Source organism: Eumetopias jubatus, unplaced genomic scaffold (genome assembly GCF_037043125.1).
Source record: "Eumetopias jubatus isolate StellerSeaLion01/CBP00866 unplaced genomic scaffold, mEumJub1_p1.0 scaffold_7, whole genome shotgun sequence".
NCBI classification, from domain to species: domain Eukaryota; kingdom Metazoa; phylum Chordata; class Mammalia; order Carnivora; family Otariidae; genus Eumetopias; species Eumetopias jubatus.
The window spans coordinates 123,753,724-123,774,903 of record NW_028274813.1 but is presented as its reverse complement, the minus strand read 5'-3'; the positions used below and the strand labels follow the sequence as shown (position 1 = coordinate 123,774,903).

The 21,180-nt window shown below is 50.1% G+C and overlaps 1 protein-coding gene across 2 annotated transcripts in view; it reads left to right on the top strand.

Annotated features, from left to right (window-relative positions):
* The window catches only part of ABHD2 (abhydrolase domain containing 2, acylglycerol lipase), a 95,785-nt gene extending 77,111 nt beyond the window's left edge, over positions 1 to 18,674 (top strand). For both annotated transcript variants that reach the window (XM_028122209.2, XM_028122210.2), the window contains 5 exons: positions 4,154 to 4,246; positions 7,179 to 7,289; positions 9,705 to 9,774; positions 11,292 to 11,376; positions 13,225 to 18,674. In XM_028122209.2, coding sequence (XP_027978010.1) covers positions 4,154 to 4,246; positions 7,179 to 7,289; positions 9,705 to 9,774; positions 11,292 to 11,376; positions 13,225 to 13,421 — 556 coding nt within the window. In that variant the 3' untranslated portion in view covers positions 13,422 to 18,674. The remainder of the gene's footprint in view (positions 1 to 4,153; positions 4,247 to 7,178; positions 7,290 to 9,704; positions 9,775 to 11,291; positions 11,377 to 13,224) is intronic.
* The last annotated feature ends 2,506 nt before the right edge of the window (positions 18,675 to 21,180 follow it).

The window sequence follows — 21,180 nt, the reverse complement described above, 5'->3', positions numbered from 1 at the left end:
AAAGCTTGGCTGCAGTGAAGGATTCTGGGCCCAGTCCCCAGTACAGAGATGGTTTTCTTTTGCCTGCACTCTCAAGCTGACCTCTCTGCCCCAGAGCTCCCTAGCCTGGGTCTTTCGGGTCCAGAAACTCCACTCTCCTTCCTCCCAAAAGCCACACTGTTCAAGGCTGGTCTTGGTTTTGCCCCCACTACGGTATAACTCTCTGGTAGGGCCAAGCTAGAGATAACCAGCACAGGTCCAGCATGAGAGAGAATTGTAACTTATGATCCACAAAGTACAGTGGCAAACAAGGAAGATTTTATATTTTAAAGAATCAAGAAAATATGTAGCATGACTGAATGTATATATATATAAAAAGTAGTGAGGGGGGCGCCTGGGTGGCTCAGTCGGTTAAGCGTCTGACTCTTGATCTCAGCTCAGGTCTTGATCTCAGGGTCGTGAGTTCAAGCCCTGCATTGGGCTCCATGCTGGGCATGAAGCCTACTTAAAAATAATGATAATAAAATAATAAAATGGGGAGAAATGTAGTGAGGAAGGCAACCATGTAAAAGTATGATAGTAGGGTGGAGGAAATGGGAAGTCCTACTTTAATGGATATAGACCTTCAGATTTGCAAGATGGAAAAGCTCCGGAGATCTGTTACACAACAATATAGTTAACACTACTGAACTGCATACTTAAAAATGGTTAAGAAGGTAAATCTTACGTGTTTTTTACCACCATGACTAAAAATTAAAAAGGAAAAAAAGATTGTAGATGGGCAAAGCCTGGAAGAGAAACTCCCCTCCCCAAATAAAAACAGTTTTCTTACATTGGTGTGGTAGCATTTCAGGAAAATACTTAAGGTACCGCGATTTTGCAGTTTTGTTAGCATATTACTTTCAAGGTGTGTTTTAATATTGCCTACATCCACACCCTGTAAATTCATCACCCGCCTTAATTTGCAGCATGCCTGCCTTCTCGTCCCTTTCTGGACTCTTAGAGTCATAGACACGTAGTCTCACAGAAACTCTCTCTCACTGTCACCCTCCGTGTCTTCTCGAAGACTCCAGAAAAGCGGTTTGGCCACTCTCACAGCCTCTCAGCACTCTGAGATCTTACTTGAGTCAGGAGATTTGAATTCTTTCCCCAGCTCATTCTCTTCTGACTTCAGTCCCTTTTAGTCAGTGCTTGGTCCACTCACTGTGCAAAATATGAGTTGGGAAGTTGAGCTTTCTCTGAGCAGCCCCCCAGCGGCATGAAGCAGTTGGCTCAGCCCTAGTGGATTGCCCTGGACGTGACTATAGATGCCCGTTTCATTTGAACCCTCTTCTAAATGATTTAAAAATCCATCTCCTGGGGCGCCTGGGTGGCTCAGGCGGTTGAGGGTCCAACTCTTGGTTTCGGCTCAGGTCATGATCTCAGGGTCATGAGATTGAGCCCCACGTGGGGCTCCACACTCAGTGGGGAGTCTGCTTGGGATTCTCGCTCTGTTCCCTTTACACCTCATGCACACCCCCTTTCCCAGAACCTGAATTATTTTTTTTTTTAGATTTTATTTATTTAGGTGACAGAGAGAGCGAGCGAGCGCACAAGCTGGGGGAGCGGCAGGCAGAGGGAGAGGGAGAAGCAGGTGCGGGGCTTGATCCCAGGACCCTGAGATCGTGACCTGAGCCAAAGGCAGACGCTTAACAATCTGAGCCACCCAGGCGCCCTGAAACTGAATTATTTTAAAGCAAATCCCAGGCATCATATCATTTCATCTGAAAGTACGTCATTAGTTTGCACTAAAAGACTCTAAGGACTTTTTCTTAAATATAACCACAATACCATTATCATACTGAGAAATGAATGATTCCCTAATATCCCATTTCTACTCAGGGTTCAGATTTTCTTGATTGTTTCACAGAAGTTTTTTAACGGTTGGCTTATTTGAATCAGGATCCACGTAATGCCTATGCATTGCATTTGTTGATCTGTCTTGGAGGTTTCTTTGAGTCTCTAGATTCCCTTCTGTGATTGCCTTCCATATGTTGTTGGTGGTGGTGGTCTTGAAGAAATCAGGCCTTTTAAAAAATATATGGAATGAATGTATTTATAACACATTACTCTTGATTAGGTTTTATAAAGCCAATATAAAATTAAGTTTCAGTTCTGTAATTTTATACCCAAAGGTGGTGAAAGCCCCTACGTATGCTGAGTGGTAAAGCCAGAGATGCTAGGAATCCGTGTCAGCCAGCACTGAGCGGGATAATGGTTGCAGCAGCCTCATCCTGGGCCGCCTCGAGCCCTGAGCCACTGGGGGTCCCCAGAGCCTTTCAGGGAGTGGCTCCTGTGGTGGTCGTCAATCTCAAGATCCTCTGCAGTGCTGGAGCTGCTTTCATGTCTTACGTGTATGACCAGCCCCCCTCCCCCTGCTTCCTTCCCTCTGCTTCCTTCCCTCTGCATCCCCTCCATACGCAGGACATACTAACCAAAACAGGAAGTCAGCAAAGGCAGAAACAGCCCAGGGCCAAAGAAAGCTGAGACAATGAGACTGTCAGCTCTCTGAGGAAGGGGAGCCTGGGTCCAGGGTCAGAGGACGGGGTGCTGGCAGGGGAAGCAGGTTTTGGTTCATGGATCGGGTGACTTCGGGTGACTTCCCTCCTCCCTCCTTGCTCAGACCAGGGTCCAGATCCCTGCCTTAGTCGGGCTCCTGCTTCTAGTGATCTGGCCCATCCTTTCTGTTTCTGCAGTGTTTGGGGAGCCCCTTGTGCATTTATAGAATGGACTTTTGACCTTTGAAGGCAGTCTTAGTCTTCCCTTTGAGCCTTAGCCCATGGCGTAGGAGCATGTCACAGACCATGAAAGCCACAAACCCTTTCACTTTTAACATCCCATTAGCTCTTATTTTTTAACCACAATATTACAGGAAATGTTTGCCATTCCAAAACTGAAATGTGGCAGCCTTGGGGAAATGACTTTATAAACTCCCTGGATTTTTCGAAAATAGCTGTGAACCACCCAGTCCCCTCCTTGGCCGTCTGGGATATGAAACCAATGGATGATGTGTGGGAATGGTGAAACCCAGATTCATTCCCAGGGCTGGAGCAGGCCTTGAGACTCAGCGCAGAGTGGGGGTTAGCATGGACTCCGTGGCACCTGTGGGTTCACATGCAGGGAAGAGAACACTGAGTGGGAAGGGCCGATCCAGGGTCGGCGGGGAGGTAGCACATTGCCATTTGCTCACCTGCCATGTGGCCGAGGAAATCTGCCGTGCCGGCGCATAGAGAAGGTTGCACCTTACTGCCCTAGTGTGACCCGCAGCCAGTCTCTTGACCTCTCTGAGTCCATGGTAGTCTCCTAATCTGGAGTGGGGAGAATATTACCTGCCTAGTGCCGCTGCTGGGGTGTCAGGCGATGACCCTCATGTCAGGTAGGCCGAGTCATGCCGACTGCACACACTAGCTCTACTTCTTCCGTTTCCTTGCCCCTTGAATATTCTAAGGCTAATCAAAAGAGAGCTCAAATGGGGTGCCTGGGTGGCTCAGTCAGTTTAGCGACTGCCTTTGGCTCAGGTCATGATCCCGGGGTTCTGGGATCGAGTCCCGCACGCATCGGGCTCCCCTGCCCAGCAGGGGAGTCTGCCTCTCCCCCTCCCCCTGCTCATGCTCTCTTTCGCTTACTCTCTTTCAAATAAATAAGTAAAAATCTTAAAAAAAAAAAACAGGTTTCCCTTTGCTTCTCAAACAGCAACAAAAGAAGTTCTTTTAGGTTTTTCCCTGCACGGTACCTCTCCACACCCACCCTCCCCTTACACACTCCGTTATTAAGCCAGAAAAACCTTCCTGCAGAGTAGGAAGCCGAATAGAGGTGTTCAAACACCAGTACTGGCAGGTTCTGTGACAAAGAGAAGGCCGCCGTGCTGGACGAGGGTGTCGGGACTGTCACCCCGCAAAGACTGTGCCCCTAGAGAACTTTCTCACTGGCGCCTCATGTTCAGCGAGGCTGTTTTGGTGTCTCCATCAGTCTCTCTACGGAGAGTTTGAGTCCACGCGCAGAGACCTGTGTTTCGGGGTCGGGAGCCGGCGCCGCCGCCTCCGGGGTAGAAGTGCTTCGAGCACCTTCTCCAGGGTGGGGGCGCCAGTGTGTCCCTCCCGGCGTGGTCTCTCACTCTGGTCTGCCGTTCTTTCAGGGCCCAGGAGACCTTCATGCAGTGGGATCAGTGCCGACGCTTCTACAACTTCCTCATGGCTGACAACATGAAGAAGATCATCCTCTCACACAGGTACCAGGCCTCCCATGTTCTCCCAGGAGACGGTTCCTTTCTGAGCTTATTTTCGAGTCACTAAAAGCCAGAACTCTGGTGTTTCCAGAAAAATATAATGAAGGCAGGGGTGCTTCCGCTTCTCTGCCGGCTGCTTTGTGACTTGCTTAGGAACAAACTTGTCCCGAGCTGCCAAATCCACCAGATCGCGTCCTGCCTTCATGATTCCCGATATATCCAAGACGAGAAACCCTTCTACACCAATCTTTCCCTAGTTGGAGCAATCCTGACGGTGGCTTGTCATGGTTTAGGAACCTTTCTCCTTGGGCTACTCTTGTGCTGCGGGATCAAGCATCGTCATCCTCTGTGGGCTCGTGGGGCTCTGACCAGCAGCTGCAGGACAGGAGTCTAGCTGCTGGGCACCGCATAGTGTCCACACTGCCCTGTTCCCACCTCTGCATGTTCCCCATGCTCGTCTTGCCTCAGTCCTGCTCAGAATCCTTCGGTGGGGTAGCTTCTGACCACCACTTAGAGAAGTCAATAAATATTAGCGATGGTTTTATTGTTTTGATTGTTATTATGGATACCGTCCCTCCCGCTTCCCCCGCACCTGCCTTCCCTCGAGCTGGACTGGGCCACATGGAGGCTCACATGCCCTCTGGCCCCTCCCACACCACTGGGGCCTTGCCCAGAATGCCCCTCCCATCATGTTTGCCCACACTCTAGGTCCATCTCAGGTCTCCTCCATGAAGGCAACTCCTCCACCCCCAAGTTGTGTTTCTGTCGCTTCCCCGGTGTGAATCCTATGTCTTGAACTAAACTGTAAAGCACTGGAGGGCCTGGGCTGGTTTTGATTTCCCCCAGAGCCTGGCACATCATGGGCGCTCAAACAATACAATTTTAGGTAGGGGGTTGATGTCATCCTGGGAAAGGCAATCTGACTGAATGATCAGCTGCTTATTCTTTTTATTTCAGTGGTTGAAAGAAAATAGGGTACTGCCCATCCCAGCCAAGCACCCCAGACTGGGCTTCCTGTGGGCGGTGTTCACGGGGAGTCTGGGCAAGGCTGGTGCTCGCAGGCTCCTCAGGCTGCCAAGCTGCTGGGTCCTTGTGACGGGTGGGTGGAGGACAGGAAGAGACTTCTGTTCCCTGGGCTGACTGGATGTAAACTGTCTTCTCTCAGCTCATGGTGTTTGGGCCCTGAGTCAGGCGTGGCTCAGCTGAGGTTCAGATGGGACTGGGGGTTTGCTGAGGTTCCAGAAGGGACCAAGCCAAACCTCTGACACCAAGTGCCTCTGTCAGCCTCTCCACACCTCTGGAATGGGAAGCAGTTTCCTCCCAGAGAACGTTTGTTTTGCTACAGGGCCCAGTCTTGCCACTAATTAATTAGTCCAGAAGGTCCAACATGTAATTCTTAACAAACTGAAAGAGTCCTCTGAACGTATTCTAGGTGTATTTACATTTTTAAAATTTACTACAGACAGCCAAATATTTAGAAATTTTTTTTTAAAGATTTTTATTTATTTTTTGACAGCGAGAGAGACAGCGAGAGAGGGAACACAAGCCGGGGGAGTGGGAGCGGGAGAAGCAGACTTCCTGTGGGGCAGGGAGCCCGATGCGGGGCTCGATCCCAGGACCCTGGGAGCATGACCTGAGCCGAAGGCAGACACTTAATGACTGAGCCACCCAGGCGCCCCAAATATTTAGAAATTTTAGGGCCACTTTAAACTGTGAATTCTAAACTCTGGGTATATAATCTTCCCAGTAATCTTTGGGGGGAAAAATGCTAAGGACATGTGTTCCTCTTTGAGAGAGGTTGTGAGTAGATACCAGAACATTTAGTTTCCATGACGACCTTTCTCACCGTAGGGCCAGGCCGCAAACTCAGTCCTCCATCAACTGTGTGCCTGAGACCTTGCAGGGAATGAAAAGTCTAAATGTGCACTTTTTGATCCCTACCCTTATTATCATCCTCTCAAGATGGATCTTTTTCTTAAGAGAAATGACGACTCTTCTGAGTATACATCAGCTTTTGAGCTGACATGTTGGAGAGCCATTGACTAGCCCCAACGCTAGATGGGTTTACTGCTGTCTTCCTTGTTAAGTGACAAAAACAGCTCCTCAAGAGAAAGGGGCAGTGTCAGCTCCATTGTAAAGACAGGCCCCCACAACCGTAGATGAAGGCCCCCACACAGTTTGGCTGACCACCTCCCACTCACCACAGAGCCCATCCTAAAACCTCCCCTGCAGCGAAGGATTTGTAATACAGTCGACCCTTGAACAAGGCGGGTTTGAACTGTGTGGGTCCACCTATACATGGATTTTTCTCAGGCCAGTGCCATAAAAGTATTATCTCTTCCTTATGATTTTTTCAATAACGTTTTCTTTTCTCTAGCTTTCTTTATTGTAGGAATACAGAGTATCATACATGTAACATACAAAATATGTGTTAATCGACTATGTTATGGGCAAGGCTTTAGGTCAACAGTAGGATATTAGTAGTTAGGTTTGGGGGGAGTCAGAAGCTCTATATGGATTTTTGACTGTGCCACAAGTTGGTGCCCCTACCCCTATATTGTTCAAGGGTCAGCTGTATTCACCTAGGCTCAAACCCGATCTCTGCCTAGCTGCCCCTGAAAAGGAAAAGAAGATCTTGACAATCATCTTTCTGCAGTTATTCAAAAGTCAACATTACCAGCTTATCCTCTGGGACATGCTGAAAGCTGAAGGGATCTATTTCTAACTTGCCCCCATATGCCTTCCCAAAGACTCTCCTGGCTTGCCTCTGGGCCAGGAAGTGGGCTTTGCTGTCGGTGTTTATCATCCGTTCTTTAAAATATTTTTCAGCTTTATTGAGGTATAATTGACAAAATTGTCAGATGTTTCAAGTGTACAACATGATGATTTGGTTTATCGTCTGCTTTTTATTGTCTACTGTTATGTCTCATTCTAGGCAAGCTCTTTTTGGAGACCATGTTAAGAAACCCCAGAGCCTGGAGGACACAGACTTGAGCCGCCTCTACACAGCCACATCCCTGATGCAGATCGATGACAACGTGATGAGGTGTGCACATGCTCGGGGACGGGACTGCTGGGCAGGAGGCTGCAGGCCAGCACTGCCCAGCACGAGGGCTTTCTTCGCCCACTTTAGTGTTAAGGGGTTTTTTTGTTTTGTTTTTTTTTGTTTCTAAAGACTTATTTATTGAGAGAGAGAGAGAGAGAGCACACGGGGGGAGGAGCAGAGGGAGAGGGAAAGAGAAACTCACGCAGACTCCTTGCTGAGCGTGGAGCCCAGCGTGGGGCTTGATCCCACGAACCACGAGATCATGACCTGAGCCAAAACCAAGAGTCAGTCGCTTAACCGACTGTGCCACCCAGGGGCCCCAGGGCTTTTTTTATTCTTTGAATAAATGTCTGATGTTTAAAAACTGAAGATCGCACAGAAAAATCCAGATTTCTAGTTGCTCTTAGAAAACAAGGGGAGGATCTCACCACTCATTCTGCACTCTTGTGCGGCATAACTGAGCTGGAACTGGGGAGCTGGGGTGCGTACACCCTCCTGTTCATAGTCCTTACCCTGCCTGCTGTGCTCTGACCCTGGGGCAGGGATCAGTTGCCACATAATTTGCATTGGCAGGAAAGGGAAGTATTTCTTGTACCTGCCCATGTCTCTATCAAAAGTAAAACAAAACCAAACAAAACAAAAAATAGACCAAGAGGGCTGTCTGTTGCAAGAAAACAGAGCCTCTTTCTTTGGGGACAAGAAGTCTCTCCTCTGAGTGTCCTATGCAAACCCCGCCCACTTTGTTCCTTTACCCTTCACCTGTCCGCCCCCTTCAGGCACCTGAGGCTGAGACCCTAACAATGTCCTCTTCCCTGGTACATGTAATTTCTGATTGAGCTTATTGAGCTTAGCCTTAGCTGGAACCTCAACTGTTGATCTCTGACCTCACTGTTCTCTTTAAAAACCTCATCCTTGGGGCGCCTGGGTGACTCAGTCGGTTAAGCGTCTGCCTTCAGTTAAGCGTCTGCCTTTGGCTCAAGTCATGATCCCGGGGTCCTGGGATCAAGTCCCGCATCGGGCTCCCTGCTCCGCGGGGAGCCTGCTTCTCCCTCTGCCTCTGCCTGCTGCTCCCCCTGCTTGTGTGCTCTCCTCTCTCTGTCAAATAAATAAATAAATCTTAAAAAAAAAAAAACCTCATTCTTTTGACAGTGACCATTTGATACCTTCAGGCGTGGTCTAAAGCAAGCTAGGGTTCATCCAATAGATAGGCGGATATTGACCTGAGGGTACTTATCTTCCTTATGGCATTTTAGTAGCTTTCTTACACCAGGCAACCTTGAAATTTGCCCACAGTTAGGCAAAGAAAACAAACGAGAAAATCGCTAGTACGTTGAGAAGGTGAGAATGGATTCCGCCCAACCTCACTGGATCGTGTGACTTTATTGTGGTATCTAATGAGACAGAACCCAAACATTTAAACTCCCACCCATCTCCTGAATTGGTGTAAGCCCCAAAGAGAATGTTCTTCAACTCTCCCTAAAGCTCTCCCTTTTGAATTGTGCTGGCTTGTCGCAGTTTCCATGAACATGACGGGCTGGGCAGCCTCCTCATCAGCCCGTCATCAGGAACACTGGAGGACTGGTGTGCTTCCCAGCCCGCTGAGACCGCAGACGGACTGCTTTCATGAGGACAGGTGCCCCAGAGATGATAGCTGCCCTTGGCCACTCCCTGTCGAGTGGGCCCTCACAGTGCAGCCTGCACTCCCTGGGTCCTTCTGGGAAGGACATCCACAGCTTCCGGGGAGGCATGGTCTCGTGAAGACCCCAGTCAGAATAGAACAAAACCACCAGTCAGAAACCAGAGGCCCTAAGGTGTGTCAGAAAGAGGTTTCCAGAGATCCTTCGGCCTGGGCCTGAGTCGGCCTGCTGGTGTCAGAGCTCCAGGCTGAACAGAGCATAGGGCAGAGCCGAGCTGCTGGACTTCAGGGCGGGAACAGGGAAGGTTCTGTTAAGCCTCTCTGACTGCTGCTCCATGGGTTTGCAGAATTGGCAACTTTGAATCTGTCTCGCATCCGTTACCTGAGACATGTTTCTTTCCAGTTCCCAGGGGCTGGGGTTCCTCTGCCAGGAAGAATTCTGTTGAGAAAGTTCTCATAAATGCCTTTGAATGTCAGTTTCCTAGTGTCCACAGTGACCTCTGGTTTTATCCTGACTCGAAGGGTGTTAACATCTGCTCATAAATACTGTGGATTGCACTTTCTGAGTAATGACTCTGGGCCAGGCACGGTGCTGGCATGCACTTTAATGCCATTCAGGAAGGTACCGCCTTTAGCTCCATTTTACAGAGGGAGGAGCTCAGAGAGGTTAAAGAGTTTGCCTCAGGTCACAGAGCCTGGAGGTGGCAGAGTCAGCTCAGCATCCGGTCTTGTGACAAGTACTGCTTTGTCCTTCTCCTTTGCATGTGTGTGTGTCGCAGGAAGTTCCACGGCTATACCTCCCTGAAGGAATATTACGAGGAGGAAAGCTGCATGCGGTACCTGCACAGGGTGAGCATGAACTCGGAGCGAGCAGCCTCTCCCAGTCAGTGGCCCGTCGTCCTCCAGCGAGCACACGTGCAGCGAGCACGCTCCCCAGCGCCCTTGGTGGAAGAATCGGGCTCGGACCCCTGCAGCTGTTGGCTTGGGTTTTGTTTCTGAACCAAACCCTGTCCCTCTGTGACCTCCGTATATTAATCCCAGAGCCGCCCCTCGGTGCAGAGCGGGACCAGTCTGCTCCCATGGCTGTGAAAAAGCCCTGGAAATTGCCGCAACACCCATTTGTCCCTCAGTCTCCCTTTAGCATGAAATCTTGCCCCCTTCCTGCCATGGCTCCTCATAGACCTGTGTAGATTTCCTGCAATCTTGGACCCTTGTTTTGGCCCCTGTGCATTTTGTTAGTGTGGTGGCTAGGACTAAACTCAACGTTCCTGCCATGATCTGGTGAGCGCAGAGGAGAATAGATGTATTTCTGTATCCAAACGAGGAGAAGCAGGTCTGTTGACAAGGTAGACTGGCTTATATGAACGCAGTGTTCAGCAGCTGCAACCAGTTCGGAGTGGATTCGGTGAAGGCTGTGGCCAACCATAAACTCCCTATGTTTTTCACCTGCACCACCACCAAACTGGTCTCTCATCATTCTTTGTACAGGTGCTCCTTTTACTCAAACACAGGACTTCCCATTTATCCCCGTCAGTGTCCACCTGCTGGTTTGGCCCACTGCTCGCCCAGTGGAAGCAGGTGATTTGTGAATTGCAGTTCTGCCATCTGCTATATTGGCCACCCCCTCCCCCCACCCTCAGTTAGCATCCTCCCCCAGGCTTTGGGCATCTTCCTTTAAGCCACTACAGCCGTTGAGCGGCCTAGAGCCGGTGTTAGAGGCCTCCGGCTCGGCACAACCAGCCTCTGTTGTTTTGGGCCTCGCTGGCCCACAACAACTCCCCGGGCCTCGCTGTTCAGGAGCGTCTGAGTGCCCCCACCAGCCTGTCTGCACTAAAAGGAAAAAGCCTGTCTTACTAAAATGGATGTTGACTGCTTCCCAATATCCACCAGCCTCCTCCAGTTTCTCACCTTCAGATTCCTCTAGAAAGTCTCCCTTGTCTGGAGAGGAGCATACTCCCCTTTTTCCTCCCCCACAGTATAAACGGAATGAATAGGTACATAACTCTTCGTAAGGTCATTTTCCTGAAAGGTAGGCTAACCTGAGATACTGTGAGGATCATCAGAAATATTTTGCCAGGGAGCCCCACTGAGCCCTGCCCTCACTCCCTCAGAGCACGTGGGTCACCTAGAACCCCAGGAGCTTTGCTCCTGCACCCCCCTGCCAGGCAGTCACAAGAGCACATGGTTAGGATTCATGCTGCTGCCCGGGAAGACGGGGCACCCTCAATCCACCCATGCGGCAAACTGAGTAGCGACCCTCTTCCCTTTGCTTCAAAGACGTGGCTGGTAGTGAATTTGAGCCTTGAATCAGTGGAGTCTAAAACGGGGGATCGATCGTTTATTTCTGCCTTATTTTCTTGTTGCAGATCTATGTGCCTCTCATGCTGGTTAATGCAGCTGATGACCCCTTGGTGCACGAAAGCCTCCTAACCATTCCAAAATCTCTTTCAGGTAAGTGTTCCTTCCTGCTGCTCCCTCGGCCACTCAGCACATTGCCCTGGTAAATTCTGTGACCTTCACCCTGCTGTCACCTCCTGAAGGCCAGCTTCTATGGGGAAGGACATCCCATGGCAGAGTTCTCATTCAGCCTGGCCTTATAGTCCTGCGGCTGTGATGGGGCCTGGGCAGAGCCCTCTCCTGTCCTATCCTGGTGCCGGAGATGACCATCATTTATATCCACAGCCAAGAGGGATTTGGGGGAGTCCCCTGGTGTTCTCTGAAATCATCGTGTCAGGCTTAGGGTTCCATTAAGTCTGAGAGTTGGACTTAGATATTTCGGCTTAAAACCTGACATGAAACGCAAAACAGAAAAGCCAGTTCTGCTACCTCTTCGGACAGACAGCCTCTCCATCTGCTTTGAGGATTAAAAATATAAGCAACTGAGAAAGTAAAGAACGTTGCTCATGGGAATGTCGCTGTGCTTCAGGCGGGCCGGGTCTCGCTGCATGCTGGAGAGGAGCTGAGGGAGGAACGAGAGGGGGGCAGCTGAGGGAAACACTTGGGAATTCCTGCAAGGACACCTTGCGCTGTGATTCAGATCCCCGCCCTCTGTAGCCCTCTGTGGTTACGTCTCCCTTGTTAATATCCTGTGCATTCACCAGAGCAGGGGGCACTCCTGGTTCTCCCCAACCCCAAGCTAGAGGAGTACATAATACGACGGGCAGAGCTCAGGGCCCTGCTCCGAGGGGGTGTTGCATGTGATGCAGGTGTGTTGGGTGCTAAAAGCCAGCTCTCGTCAACCTGCTAGCAAACCGTAGGCTCCCTGCGCAAAAGGGACCCGCTCAGCCGCGTGTGGCCGTGAGAAAAAGCAGCCGCGCAGTTTCCTTCTGATGTCCAAAGCAACACCCGTAGCTCTCATGCTGTCACGCAGAGTTTATGAAATAATAAAGAATAAGGGGGAGCAGACAAGGAAAGGGCCCTGCAGAGCCAGAACCGTGCGTGCCAGGCGGTGCCTCCAAGACCTGGAGCAGCCTGACCCCTGTCAGTCCATCCCGTGGGAAGACAGATGTGTCCTGCGCTCCCCAGTGACACGCAGCTGCCCACTTGGCCACATCTCCAGTAATGGTCTTTCCTAGCGCTTGGGGGACTAACCCACATGTGGACTCCTGAAGTCAGGCCCCAGGGTAGCCACGCTCGGCATGGCCAGTTTGTATATGGCGAGCATCTTCAATACAACGTGCAGCTTTAAGTTCTGGTTTAGTCTTAAAAGATAAGTATAAGGAAAAAACATGGACTCCACTGAGTTGACCTGGTTCTCTAGTAAATAATAGCATAAATGCTAGGAATCCCTACTCAAAGCCTGGCCCCCACCCGTAGCACCTAACATGGGCATCATCTGGGAGCTTGTTAGAAATGCAAAATCTCAGCTCCTCCTCCGGGCCTATTAAAGCAGAATCTGCATTTTAAGGTGCTATCCCAGCGATTTGGAGGCACGGTGAAATTTGGGAAACATCTGGCTATATCACTGAAATCACCTGGTCAGCTTTAGCAATACCAGTGCCTGGACTCACTCGCGTGCTGTCTCTATAATCTACGTCCAAGTTTGAGAACCACTTAGATTTCGAAGTGTTTCTTAAGCTGGTGCCCATTCTGTGCCAGAGCCAAGCTGCTGCTCCCATACTTGCTAGATCCCACCGCCCTGCCCAGCCCACCTAATCTCCCTCCCGCTCTGGTGAACGAGGCCGAGTGGATAGGAGTCAGATGCCCTCTTGCTGACCTGCACCTGTGGGGAAAGCCTGGGCCACCCCGGCCCTGGAGCTAACCGGTCACTGACTCACTCCGCTGCCTTCCCCCCCGCAGAGAAACGGGAGAACGTCATGTTTGTGCTGCCTCTGCACGGGGGCCACCTGGGCTTCTTTGAGGGTTCCGTGCTGTTCCCCGAGCCGCTGACGTGGATGGATAAGCTGGTGGTGGAGTACGCCAACGCCATTTGCCAGTGGGAACGTAACAAGTCCCAGTGCTCTGACACTGAGCAGGTGGAGGCCGAGCTGGAGTGAGGCCTCCCGGACTCTGGCGCGGCCCAGCCACCTCCCCTGGAACCCGCGTCCCCCACCGGCTGTTTCAGGTCCCCCATCTCCCTCGGTGACCTGGATCTGACCTCATGCCATCAGCGGGGACAACCCACCAGGCATACCTGTGCCGGAGTAGGCCTCCGTCCCTGGGAGCTCCAGGCTATTTTTTGTGCTTAGTTACTGGTTTTCTCCATTGCATTGTTATCCATGGTGACAAGCGACAGGGTTCTCACCCTCCTGTCCACTTTCAGCGTTTGATTGCTTTTAAGCCAATTACATCTAGTTTCCCTATTAAAAATGTGTCTGAACAGCAGTTTTGCTTTGCCAATCAAAAAGGCTTGTCCCCAAGAGCAGTGAAGGATGTATGCTATTCTGTTGTGGTCGTGTGTGTCCTTACGGAGACCCTGGTGAGCCCTCGCCCATCTAGGCCGATGCTGAAGAGGCAGGTCAGCTTGGGAGTGAAGCACCTGGGCCTCCCACGCTGCCGTGTGGCTCCTCACATGGCCAAGAAAGTTCCCTGGAGTCACGAGCCAGGTTCCTCCCTTATAGTCTCCTAAGACAGTCTCCCCACACCTTTGCCAACGATGAGAGTGACCTGGGGCACTTGTTAAAAATTCAGCCTCCCAGGTCCCTCCCCTGGGAGAGGCCAATACAGTGGGTCTGGGAAGGGGTCTGGAGATTTTAATTTTTGACAAGTGCCCCCGGTGATCCTCATCACAGGGCAAATTTGGGAAACACTGTTCTACTGCAGGGCCTTTCAATGAGAAACATCTCGGTAGCTCATTTTATGGAAATGTATGGGTAGACGTGTCCCTTAGCTCCCAGGGGTCTCCAAAGCAGCAGCCTCTGTCCTGTCCAGCTGCCCTGGCATGGCCACAGTGTGATGTCTCGGGAGAGGGCCTGGTGGGGAGGGAAGGGTCTCGGTGACACCGGACTCTGCCTTTCCCTGGCTGTATGACCCTGGACAAGTCCCTCTGAACTTTCGTTTCTTCACCGATAAAACGGGGAACTTGGACCAGGCGGATGGCCGAGACCGCTGCCAGTTCGAATGATCCATGACAAACTCAGCTTGCTGAGGTTTGAGAGAACATCCCTCCAGGGAAGCCTGGGAGTTACTCTCCTCGTCTACACCTGTGGATGTCATCATTTGCCTTTTTTTTCCTGTCCCTCATTTTCATAGAAAGAGGTGTTTGGGGTTTTGGGGGTTTTTTTAGACATTCAATGGTAATTTTACTTTTTTAACCCAAGTCTTTCTAGCTCTGGCTTTTGATAACCAAACAATTCGAAAGCTGGATCTGAGTTTGGAGAAAGATCTTTCCAACCGAAAAGGGTGTTATTTTGAAACCAGATTTTTAATTTAATGGCCTATATTTATAGTCTGTTGGATAGATTTTTCCAAAATGTGTCTTTTCAAATGAAAATGTTATTCGAGGTTTCAAGTACTCCTTTTCTCCAGTCCTGTGGTACTTGAATATCTAAAAACCCTGCACTTTGAAAAATCAGCAGTTGCTATCTGGAACTAAATGGAACTATGAGTGAAATTGCCTGGATACACTTTTTTTTTTTTTTTTTTTTTTAGTGTCCTTGCTTCATCTCCTTTGCTCCAGGACAGATAGGATTATAAATAGTGGGTCTGTGTGGATGTTTCAGGGCTAAAGGGAGCCACCCGAGGGCCTGGATGTGTCCCTCACGGGTGCAGGTGGATGTGGTTTGGGTGTCGGTCCAAGTGACTATGACGGTCTGCAACCTGAAGTTGTTTTCTGACAATCACCAGATCATCCTAATCAATACCATCGAGAACAGCCAGTGTCTCAAAAGATTGAGACTTCCGTGGTCCCCACGATTGCTTTGTTGTAATCACTTACACCAAATTCGTCATTGTGACTCCCCCCCCACCCCCCAACTGTTATTTTTCTGGTACATTTCCTTTCCATGTTCTTTTAGCACAAATTGGCACTTTATCATCTACCCCCTCCATTTGGAAGCTGGTCCCCTCCCCTCCATTGCTTTTCCCCCCTCCAGCTCTGATCTAGAAGATTCATAGTCCTGTTTCCTACAGACCCTTTGTGAAAGTAGGTAAACAAAGCAGTAACTGAATGGGGCGGAAACACCATCCCAGGAAGCGAGAGGTGCCTTTGCCTTTGCCTTAGGTCACATCTCTTGATCTGTTTTGACAGAGTAGTGGCCAGGTACCAGCTCCATTCAGGAAGAGAAAAGACAGTCCTGTTGTCGCACCCCAGGGGGCTTGGGGGCTTGGCCAGGGACCAGAAGTCCCTGGGGCCTGGTGAAGGAGAGGCAGGGCCTGGGGCCTGGCCTTTGTCACCACACGACCGGAATTTACCCCACAGGACTGTGGGGGCTGCTTCCCAGCTGAAATCTTTCTAGTGTGTGACTCTGAATGGCACTCACATTCCATTTTGGCTCACATGAAATTAACTGAAGTCCTTTGTTCGGGCTTCAGGCTCTCAGGCATGGAAATGAGAATGTGACCGTGGCGGTCTTACAGGAAAATTCTTGTTTGTCCGTGAATGAGAGCACAGAGGCATTGAATTTACAGAGATGCAAACCTGCCTAATAAACAAGGGAGCGGCATTTTATATGTAGGTCAGCTTTTTCCTTCCTCCAGCTTTCTTTGCTTTTCTTCCTGAAGTCATTCATTCCTGATGATAATGGGAGCGCTCTTCTTGCTATGAAGGTCCTCTTTGGCCTAACACAGGGCCGAATTTTCAAAAAGTGTTCGAATATTTTAAAAATCAGAATAAAGATAGAAGTTGCATGGACCTAGACAATCCTGTCGCAGGGGTAACACATTAAAAACCAAGGAGGAAAAGCACCCACATTTCTTCTGGCCGTACTCCCTGCCTCTCAAACAATTTGAAGACCACTAATGAGTAACGGATCCTGGCCAAATTAAGATTATCTAGAAAATGATGTCACGTCCCCTTGATACATTTTGTTAGGAGGAAGTTTAATAGACTTCAGGAAAAGCCCTTCTCTTCCCTGCTGTGATTCCAGAGCAGAATGAAAGCAGGGAGTTGTTTGGTGTCACTAGATTCTTTTAACCTCTCTGCAGCATTATGCACTTGCAGGGAACCCTGTGACATACCCTAAGAGGGGAAATATGCCTTGAAAGAGGAGCCTTCCTTTCTTGACCCGGTGTTAGGGAGCCAGGGTCCAAGAGACCTGGGTTCTCATCCCAACGGTCTCTAATTCACGTTGGATTGAGGGCAGTCACTTCACCTCGCTGAGCCCCAGTGCCCTCACCTTAGACCACTTGAAGACCAGTCATCTATTTACACATCATTTGCCTGAGCGTTCCCACCTGCCTTCCATGGCCCTTGCAAGTGGCAGTGGCTTTGCCAAGGCTCCAGCCTCATCAGGGGGGAGGGGGGACTTGGAGAGAGGGAGCTTCTGCATTAAGCCTTTGCCGGTGAAGACCCTTGATATGACCCAAAGCCCTGTGTCTTTGAGTGGCTTCTCTTCAGAATCTCTGTTGCCATCTCAATATCCTCGCTGTCCCAAGGGTGGTCTTGTGACCGGGACAGGTGCTGACCATCGGAATAAGGCGAATGTCCCCAACCTTCCGTGGGACTCAGGCAGAGCTTTGAGATTCACAGTCCTGTTTCCCAGGGCAGAAATCCTTCCCGCTCAGGCTTTCATTCTGAAACCACAGCCTTCCTTAAAGCCGAGCCTTCTGGATAGCTGAGCTCCGATGCCTGACATCTGAATGAGGGCTCCCTTTGTAACTGTGTGACTTGAGATCGCCTTTGCCAGCTCCAGAGAAACAATGTGTGGGTTCTTGTTTGTGTTTGCCAGGCAAGCAGATGTCTGAGATGTGGGGGGCTTTTCTTTTCCTGTGCCATCGATTCTTAGAGCCCAAGATCCCTGGAACGTCATATGGAGTCCAAAGAACTCAGGGCTTTGTCCTCCAGGCATTTCTCACCACAGCACGCCGCCCCCCCCCCAGCATCATCTGGCATAGGATGCCCACCATCATCACCCAGCGCATTGTTCTCTGTGCCCAGAAAGCCTCACCTTGCCCCTAGAGGATCCCCTGGTGTTCCAACGATACTGTGGCACTGGAATTCAAATTCTCTTGCTGTGGCAGTTTGAAGCAAAGCCACAGCAAAGCCAGAGAATCTCTTCATGTGGCCTGTGTGCTCCTCGTTATGCCAGGCACCCCCCCCGACAGTACTCATGATTCAGAACTGGCCAAATGTCTTGTCCCCCCACCCCACCCGCAACGCCTCTCTAATGAACAGGCTGGAGTCCGTTTCGAACCAGGGGGTAAGTCTTCTACCTTGACTCCAGTCAGTTAGTAATGAAATCTAGAACCTACCTTCTCCCCATTCTGGTCCCCACTAGCCAAGAAATCTATTGCCATAAACTGGGCACAGTCCACTTCTGGCACCTCCAGAGAGACCCTTCATCTCAGAGGCCTGCTCCTTCCCGACCACCCACATTGAGGAGTCCCCAGTCACTGAGAATAATTGCTGACCCCCTCGGTCCCAGCACCGGCCGCTTCTCTCCCAGACCGTTCCCGGGGACCTGGTCCATCCTGGGGGTAGGACTTAGGTTTTGTCTGGCTTTTGTTTTGGCCTCTTCCATTTTCCTAAAGCACAAGTCCACGTAGAGTCCTGTCACCTCTCCATACCAGTTCCAGAGATGATGTGGGTCTCTCCCACTGCCTCAGGAAGACCTTCACTGTACCTGAGCTTCTGACTTCTGCTGTTGCAGCTGCCTTAGCAACACCAGGGCGGGGGGGCGGCAGGGGGTGCCAGTTTCATCTCTCCTTTCCCTGGTTGGACTCGCTCAACCACGTTCTTCGGTTGGCAGCTCTGCCTCCAGGTTGATTTTTGAGAACCATCACGCTCACATTCCTAATTTTTGGTTTGGTTTGATTTTCTGAAACATCCGATGCTGCCCTGAAAATCATGTGTTTTTGAGTTTGTGTTCTGAAAGCCTCCATGCTGCCGGATTTTGGGGGATCCTCCAGCACAGGGGCATATAAGATTTGCAACTAGCAATGCAATTTTTTCTAAATATGAGGATATTTACCTTTATTAAGAAATGATACTAAACAACGGTGTCCTTGGTCATTTTATGTTCTCATATTACTTTTGGCTCTATTTTGATTCTGTGTGGTGGTAAACAAAGATCATTACAAACAAAAACTGTAATTTTGTTATCTTTGATTCAATGGAATTTCTTTACTTAAATAAAAGGCTAAAAATGTGGCGTGGCTGTGTGTCCTTTGTACAGGGGGAGTTTCTGTCTAAAAGGATTCTTCCTGTGCCTTCACCGAACGTGAGCTTGAAGGAAGCGGGCAAAACCACCAAGTTCTTCTCACAAGTGATTTTATCCCAGCCTTACAAGCAATTACCAAAGAAATGACCAGCCCGCAGGTGTCTTCACATACTTAACCTCTCCTGGCCAGAAAGACAGGGCGTGAGATACCACCAGTTGAATCACCTGCTCTCCAAAGTGAACCTTGTAGATGAAATGCAAGGGGAGATGGAAATAGTAGTTGCCATGCCTGAAAGAATGTTCTTTGAAAAGACTGAGTGAACATCACCTAAATTAAGATTATATTGGGTTGTGGGCGCCTGGGTGGCTTAGTTGGTGAAGCGTCTGCCTTCGGCTCAGGTCATGATCTCGGGGTCCTAGGATCGAGCCCCGTGTTGGGCTCCCTGCTCAGCGGGGAGCCTGCTTCTCCTTCTGCCTCTGTCCCTCCCCCCGACTCGTGCTCACTCTCGCGCGCGCATGTTCTCTCTCTCTCTCAAGCACATAATAAAAATATATTGGGTTGGAAAAAAATATATATTGGGTTGATGGTGGTGATTTTTTTCTCCTTCGTATCTGTCTGAATCCAAGCTAAGGGTCTTCCAGGGCCAGGGACTGGCCCCACCGGGAGAGTTATACTCGTCCATGCTCTCCCACCCAAGAGCTTTGCACTCAGTTTTCTTCCTTCCTCGGCTGTGCAAAACCTCTGACAAGTTGGCGGGGGAGGGGGGTAGGGAGTGTTGGTTTTGGAGGATGTGCATTAACATGACCTAAGAATGCCCACTATCCAATTTCACAGCGCATCCCATTCTAGTAAGCAAGCTTCCCCTACTTCCTTTCCCCCGCAAAACAGCCAGATTCTTTTGATCCAAGAAAACCAACTTGTAAAGAATCCTACCTATGAAAAGTACCATATGGAAGAGATCTCAGGTGCAGGGTCTTGGGTTGGTTGATGCCAGCAGCTTGCCAAGGTGGTCAGCACATTAGCTGAGCCTCTCCCAAGGCAACCCTATAGATCTGTGATCAATGACATTTACCTACAGTCACTCGCCATCCCAGCGGTGCTATATTTTACTCTACCTTTCATCAAGAGGCCGCTCTGCTCTAGCCCTATGGCGGAGGACTTTCCCATGGTAAGGACCAAACACCTAACTGGATGGCTGTGCACATGTATAACAGCCTTTCTCCTCATTTCTCTCTCGGGTGTCCCCCTTTGAGGGGGTTACCTGTATCTGTGTGGTTGGGAAGACATTACAGGCAGTTTGGCCTTGAGCTGCGGAATGTCTCCCCCAAAGGGGTTAAGGTAAACCCCCCTCCTTGTGACTGTGCACACCCAGAAACTTCCTTTTGATTCCTGCTCTCTACCCCATTTAGAAATGCCCAGTATCTCTACCGAAGACAGTTTGGTCTCCTCTTAAAGTGACTTCCTCCTTTATCTGATGATGGTTGATGAAATGGACTGGAATAAATGAAGTTCTGATTTCATTGTGCCTCTCCCCCTTACTACCCACACCACCCCTAGCCCCAGAAATAAACATCCGATGCAAAGCACGAGGACTGATAGGGCCAAACGGATTTGGAGCCAGAGTTGCTGGTCAAGGTCCCATCCTAGTCACTTCCCGGCTCTCTGATCCTGAGCAAGTTTAACCTCAGGGTTTTTTTTTGGGGGGGGGGGGCGGGGTTGTTTTTTACCTGTAAGATGGGAATAATTATAAGAAGAATGCCTATCTCTGAATACTGAGAGGATCAAATACAAGAATATTTTTCAAAGTGAGAGTGTTATTTTGGGCAGTGGTTTTGGCTTCATCCGCTTGGTTCCCACTCAAATCACTTCCGGGGACAGTGTAGAAACCAGAAGACAAGAATGTGCGGCCCCAGCTGGGCTGTCTCAACTGCTGGGTCCAAGGGGAAAGCTGAGCTGGGCCCGGATATGGTTCTCCAAAACATTCCTGGGCTTGGGCGCCCGGGTGGCTCCGTTGGTTCAGCGACTGCCTTCGGCTCAGGTCATGATCCTGGAGTCCCGGGATCGAGTCCCGCGTCGGGCTCCCTGCTCGGCGGGGAGTCTGCTTCTCCCTCTGACCCTCCCCCCTCTCATGTGCTCTCTGTCTCTCATTCTCTATCTCAAATAAATAAAATCTAAAAAAAAAAAAAAAAAAAAAATTCCTGGGCTTGGCAGTGCTGACCAGCCACGCGGATGCATCATCAAACCCCGAGCCCAATCTTTTCCTTCCTTAATATGGTCACCTTCAGAAATCAAGTGTACCCGCCAACACATTTCCTGCCTGAAGGCAGGGCAGCTTCTGGGCACAGCCCCCAGGGAAGATTCTGGGACAGAGAGCCAGCATCGACTGCTGCCTCCTCCCCACGAGGGCTTTTGCAGCCCTATTCCTCTGCCCTCTCGGCTCAGGAGAAAGAGCCAAGTGCAAAGTTTGCTTTTAAATCCTTAGATAATAAAACCAGC